Source organism: Loxodonta africana, chromosome 3 (assembly GCF_030014295.1).
Source record: "Loxodonta africana isolate mLoxAfr1 chromosome 3, mLoxAfr1.hap2, whole genome shotgun sequence".
Lineage (NCBI taxonomy): Eukaryota > Metazoa > Chordata > Mammalia > Proboscidea > Elephantidae > Loxodonta > Loxodonta africana.
The window spans coordinates 34,800,917-34,806,916 of NC_087344.1; the positions used below are offsets into that span (position 1 = coordinate 34,800,917).

General features: G+C 60.8%; 1 protein-coding gene across 3 annotated transcripts in view; it reads left to right on the plus strand.

The window, feature by feature from the left end:
- Positions 1-4,107, plus strand: part of AGRN (agrin) — a 35,728-nt gene extending 31,621 nt beyond the window's left edge. For 2 of the 3 annotated variants that reach the window (XM_064281052.1, XM_064281054.1), the window contains 5 exons: positions 181-373; positions 455-542; positions 1,843-2,067; positions 2,362-2,465; positions 2,668-4,106. In XM_064281052.1, the coding sequence (XP_064137122.1) occupies positions 181-373; positions 455-542; positions 1,843-2,067; positions 2,362-2,465; positions 2,668-2,825 (768 nt within the window). In that variant the 3' untranslated portion in view covers positions 2,826-4,106. Of the gene's footprint in view, positions 1-180; positions 374-454; positions 543-1,842; positions 2,068-2,361; positions 2,466-2,667 lie in introns of all 3 variants that reach the window. The other variant, XM_064281053.1, reaches the window with a different exon arrangement.
- Positions 4,108-6,000: the final 1,893 nt, after the last annotated feature.

Below are 6,000 nucleotides of genomic sequence, written 5' to 3' on the forward strand. Positions count from 1 at the left end.
CTATCCCAGCAGGGGGGCTCTCCAGGGTAGGGTGGAGCCTATGGGGGGCGTCTCCTGGGTGGGGAGGGCAGGGGTTCCAAGGAGGGGCCTGTCCAGGGATTTTGTCCTCCTGGGATGCTCTCCTGAGGTGGGGCTACATGCATGTTAGGTGGCAGCACAGAGGCTCCCCCATCCCCACAGGTCTCCCTGAAAGGCCACCAGCTGCTGACTGAGGAGAACGTGCTACGGGTGGTGGATGTCTCGTCCTTCATGGACCACCCCTGCACCCGGCCCTCAGGCCACCCCTGCCTCAACGGGGCCTCCTGCCTCCCACGGGAGGCTACTTACGAGTGCCTGTGTCCTGCGGGCTTTTCAGGGCCAAATTGCGAGAAAGGTGAGCATACGGGGGCAGAGGGATGTGGGGTCCCGGGACAGGAATCCCTGTTGAGGCCTCCCCTCACCCACTGTGTCTCAGGGCTGATCGAGAAGTCAGCAGGGGACCTGGACACAGTGGCCTTCGATGGGCGGACCTACATTGAGTACCTCAACGCTGTGACCGAGAGGTAACACCCCACCCCTTGTGGTCTGTCTGGTCCTATTTGCTGCGTAGGCTCTCACCGTTAGGCACCATGGCCCCGTGGCCAGGAGGGAAAGCCTGGCACCCACCCTCACCCACTGCCGTCATTCTGCTTCCCTCTCACTGTCTCTGTCTCTTTATTTCCAAGCGAACTGACCAATGAGATCCCAGCGTAAGTAGTCCCCCAGCTCACCTGCACTTCCATACTCAACTTTCATCCATTTGCCTCTGCTCCCTTGCTCACCTGGCATCTCTGTTCTGAGTCCCCCCATCCCAGATGGAGGAAGATGGGGCCGGGGCCAGTGTTTGTGCTTCTGAAAGGCTCTGTTTCCCACCTCGGAAGCAGGCAGTCACCCCTTTCCAGGACTTGTGCTGCCTGGTCTCCGGAAGCCCACCGGGACTCAGGACCCCTTTCTGAGGGCCAAGGCACCTCATCCACCCCTGCAGCCACTCCACTCATCATGGAGGCACCAGTACAAGTGTGCACGTGTGTGTGTTCACACTTGTGTTTGCGTGCACTGTGTGTATAATATGTGTATACATGGATGCTGTTGTGTGAATGTATGTGCACCCATGGGAATAAATCTGTGAGCACTCTGCTCACATGTGTGAGTATGCAGGCATCTCTGGGCCTCTCTAGGGGTGGTGTCCCCTCAGCTCCATTCCATGGCACCCCATACCTCATCTCTTAAGCTCTGCACTGGGCGTGGGCCCTGGCCGCCTGCCATGTGTTGCATGTGTCTCATGCGTCACTGTCGGGTTCTTTGAGGGATGGAGCCAGTGCCCAGGGTCCTGCATGTCTCCTGTGGACGCTTGTTCCTCCCACCATCCAGTGTTCACAGTGGGGTGTGGGGTGGGATGGTGGCTAGGCCCCTCCCCTGCGCTTTGGCCTGTCTGTCCCCTGCTCACCTGCCTCCCTCTCTTCCCACTTCTAAGCCCCGAAGCTCTGGATCCCGGGGCCTCTCACAGGTGAGCACGTGGCAGTGCCCAAGGGACCGGGCTGCTGCCTCCTGCTACCCACCATTGTCCTCTCATCTCTGCCCAACCATCATGCTCACTGCCGCGCTGCCCCTCTGACGGCCACCTGATCTCCCCTTGCCCTTGCTTCTGTGTCTGCCCATCTATCCTTGTCCATCTCCCTGCCTCATTATCCATGTCGGTCCATCTGCCCATCCACACGTCCCTGAGTCACCCTCCCCAGCCTGGTGGCCTTGGCAGTCATGGCCCCGGGGCCTGGGGGTGGTGGTCTCTGTCCCTTCCTGAGACTCTGTCCCCTTCTTCCCCAGTGAAAAGGCGCTGCAGAGCAACCACTTTGAGTTGAGCCTGCGCACGGAGGCCACGCAGGGGCTGGTGCTGTGGAGTGGCACGGCCACGGAGCGAGCAGACTACATGGCGCTGGCCATTGTGGACGGGCACCTGCAGATGACCTATGACCTGGGCTCCCAGCCTGTGGTGCTTCGCTCCACTGTGCCTGTCAACACCAACCGATGGCTGCGGGTCAAGGCACACAGGTGGGCAGGGAGTGCGCTGGCCTGTGGGAGGAGGGAGGGACGTGAAGACACAGCAGCAGCAGCAGCAGCAGCAGCAGTGTGGGCTGAGGGTTTCCTTCCTGGAAAGAGAGTCCCTGCCCTGCCATGTGCTGGTTGGGGATGCTCCTTGGGGCCCATTTGCATCCCCTCGCCACCAGGCTCTCTCCTGGGGATCAGTGCAGCCCCTCAGGGAGTATCACCTGCAAGGTGTCAGGTTAGGATCTGAAGGTGGCAGAGGGGCCCCTGGGCCACCTGATCGTCTCCCCCCCACCCCAGGGCACAGAGGGAAGGCTCCCTTCAGGTGGGCAATGAGGCCCCCGTAACCGGCTCCTCCCCACTGGGCGCCTCGCAGCTCGACACAGACGGAACCCTGTGGCTTGGTGAGTGTTGGGATGGTCAGGAGCCAGCCAAGGGTCCCAGGGTTTCACAGGGGCAGACCACAGCTGCTGGGGCAGTTGCTGTGGGCAGAGCTGACTTAGCCCAGCTCAGGACAGCAGAGTGGCGGGGGGCTCAGCTCTTTCCCGCCCCAGCTGGCAGACCCTTGAGTTTTGGCGGGTGATCATTCCTCTGTCTGGCCTACAGGGGGCCTGGAGAAGCTGCCCGCAGGCCAGGGGCTGCCTAAGGCCTACAGCACCGGCTTCGTGGGCTGCCTGCGGGATGTGGTGGTGGGCCGGCGCCCGCTGCACCTGCTGGAGGATGCCGTCACCAAGCCCCAGCTGCGGCCGTGCCCTGCCCCCTGAGCCAGCTGGGCCAGGAGCCCCCACTGCCACCACTTCCCACCTGCTGTAATTATTTTCTATTTTTGTAAACTCGTTGCCTTTTGATATGATTTTCTCACCTGTGTGCTGGCTGGAAGGACTGCTGGCCCGGCCTCCCTTCCTCCAGGCAGCCTTGCTGCAGACAAAACCTGGAGCCAGGACTTGAAGGACAACAGCGGCAGGAGCGGGGCTCAGCCTGATGCCACGGACACACCCCTCTGCCTTGGCCCCTGCATCCTGCCTCCGTCCCTGGTGGTCACACTAACTGTCCTTCTGTGCATTTCATGTGTCTCCTGTGCTGGCCCCCTTGTCCTCAGGCCCACTGGCAGGCCCTTGCACATGTCACACCCTCTGGCAGAGGGCCTCAGGTCTTGCCAGGAATGTGCTGGGACTCAAGGGGGGCCCTTCCCCCCAGTCCCATAGGACCTTTCTGGGGTCCCCCTCTGAGTTGCTCCCCCACCCAGGGGTACATTGTGGTAGGCCACCCTGGGCCTCCTGTGCCAATACTGTGACTTAAAAACATTGTTACCGTTGGGGCTACACACCGTGCCCCCCAGAAGCTGTGTCTATCAGTCCCAGGGTACTGGGAAGGAAAAAGCCAGGGCCAGACCATTCTGGGTGCCCTTACTTGCAGGTTCCACCCCTTCATCCAGCCCCAATGGACATGGCTATGCCCACCTCCCCCCAACAGGCCACTGAGGCCCCCAGGAGAGAGTGTGGCTGCCATGGGTGTGAAGTTGTTGACCTCTGTTGCATGCCTGCCTGGGCCAATGGCGTTCCCCCTTCTGAGGGACTGGGGGTCTGGGCTTGGCCACCGATCACAGAGTGCTTCATGTATGACGTTATTTAACATTTGGAGGAATGAGGCGCTTGGCCTTCGTGTCCTGGTTGAGGGCAGCTGTGGACAATGTGGTGTCAGGGGTGGTGTCCTTGACCAGGAACGTGCAGGGGCCCAGGCCATGGTGGCGGTGGGGAGGCACAGGCAGCTGCAGAGCCAGAACTGCCTTAAACTGCACTGTTGTGTCCATCCTGTCATCCTACCCCTGTCCGTCCTCCTGGTGGAGCCAGTGGCGCAAACATCCTCCCTGAGGCGGGGCTGCCTCAGGCCCAGGGCCCAGAGAAGCAGGGAGCTGCCCGGTGTACCGTTACTAACCCAGTGCTGTCTGTCGGTCACCGTGAAATAAAATCTCAGCACTTCAAAAGGGGTGCTTGTGTCTGTCTTCACTGAACTCCTCCCCAGCCCCTCCCAGTGCCCACCTGGCTCACCCTTATGGTGGGGGCTCTGGGTGGAGGGGGTGGGCCTCCACTGTGGGCGGGTGGGAGGCCCCTTTTGGCTGAGGAGACCCCATGTGGGTGAGCTGACACACACCAGCTAGAACACCGCTTGGCTGGGGGTACAGGGACCACGGGCTGGACACTCCAGGTGGGATCCTTGGAGGTGGCCAGGCTGTGGCAGACCCTGCAGGCTGCCCCCCCCCCCGCCCCGTACGTGTATGTGCACGTACACAATGTATTCGCACATGTATTGGCCAGCATCTGTGCCTATGAGGAGAGCAGTTTGGCAGAGAGGGCCTGGTAGGGGGTGGCAGGTGGCCCTCCCTACTGGGCCCATGTGCAGAGGGACCCTTGGTGCTGGTGGGGGGCCCTAGCCAACTCCCTGTCCTGCCCCACCCCATGAGCAGGAGCCTAGCCACCCCAGAAAGCGTGAGCCCCTAGGTGGGCTGCGGGGTGGGGCAGGCGAGGAACACCCCAGTGTGGCCTCGTCCCTCCAGCTTCTTTTTTTTTTTTTTTTTATTAACTTTTATTAAGCTTCAAGTGAACGTTTACAAATCCAATCAGTCTGTCAATATAAGTTTACATACATCTTACTCCGTACTCCCACCTGCTCTTCCCTTACTGAGTCAGCCCTTTCATAGCTTCTGTTTTTTATTAAAGATAACAAAATGTTCTTTGGAATTTGTGTTAATGGTAGGGGGAAAAAATGCAAATAAGAAGGCAAATCTCCCATAATCTCAGCATCCAGGTAACCTGCTAACCTGTGGGCCCCCCATTCTCATCCTTGATTCATTAACTTGCTCGTTCAGAAGACTCTGGATAACTTGTGTGGCTACTTTGTTCCACGCACGTGTTAGTAAACGGGAGTTGTTATCTTGGCAGACCTTCCGCCCGGGGTCTTCTCTTTCACGCCCCCACCCCAGGGTAAGGAGCCGAGTCCTTCCTCTTGGGCCGCCCCTGTTAGGAGGCGGTGCTTAGAAAAGCCCGGAGATTCTTGGAAGGAAAGCGCCGAGACGTTCAGCCCGGCCCGGGACGATCCATTATTAATCATGTTTACGCACCGGCCGCGCTGGGACCGGGACCGCTCGGGACCCGGCCCCCGCCCCGGCAGGCCGACTCTGTGCGACACCGCGCTCGCCGTCCGGGCCCCAGACGCTGGTGTGAACCTCTCGTCTCTGAAGTCAGCGGCGCCTTCCAATACTTCTGTTTCCAATCCCAACTTCCGGGGCACGGAGGTGGCAGGTGGGCGCGGTGCCTTTAAGGAAGCCGGGGGGCGTTGCCTCTGTGGGCGTGGCCTCGCGATGGGGCGGGGCCTTCCGCTGAGAGGTCAAAGGGCGCGGCCGCCTGCAGAGCTGACCCCTGAGCGCCCCGAGCATGCAGGATCTCGCTCAGGTGAGCCCGACCGCCCGGTAGCCCCGACGCCGCAGCCCAGGGAGATGCGCTTCGGGCGCAGGGGCTGGAACCTCGAAGGGCAACAGATGTCAAGACCTCATTCCGTCAATGGTGGAAGGGAGGCGACGGGGCCTCCCTGCACCTCTTGCCCTGCTCCAGGCTCCATGCAGTCCGTGGCCAGCCACTCTTTCCCCTGCCCAGACTGTGGGCAGCTGCGCTGGGGTTGTTCCTGTGGGTCGTCTCCCCTTCTGGACCTGGCCTATGTACCCTTGCCCCAGATTCCCCTTCTGGACCTGGCCTATGTACCCTTGCCTCAGATCCCCGGGAGCCCCTTTTGAGGAGCACTTGGGCCAGGCGGCAGGTTGGGCCAGCTTCCTGCCTCCGTGGAGAGAGAAGGCGGGAAGAGCCACAGGAATTGGGCACTTCCTGCCTTTTCTGCTTGGATCCTTTCTGCCTGGATCCCTGCTCAATGTGTGTGTGCAAGCCCAAA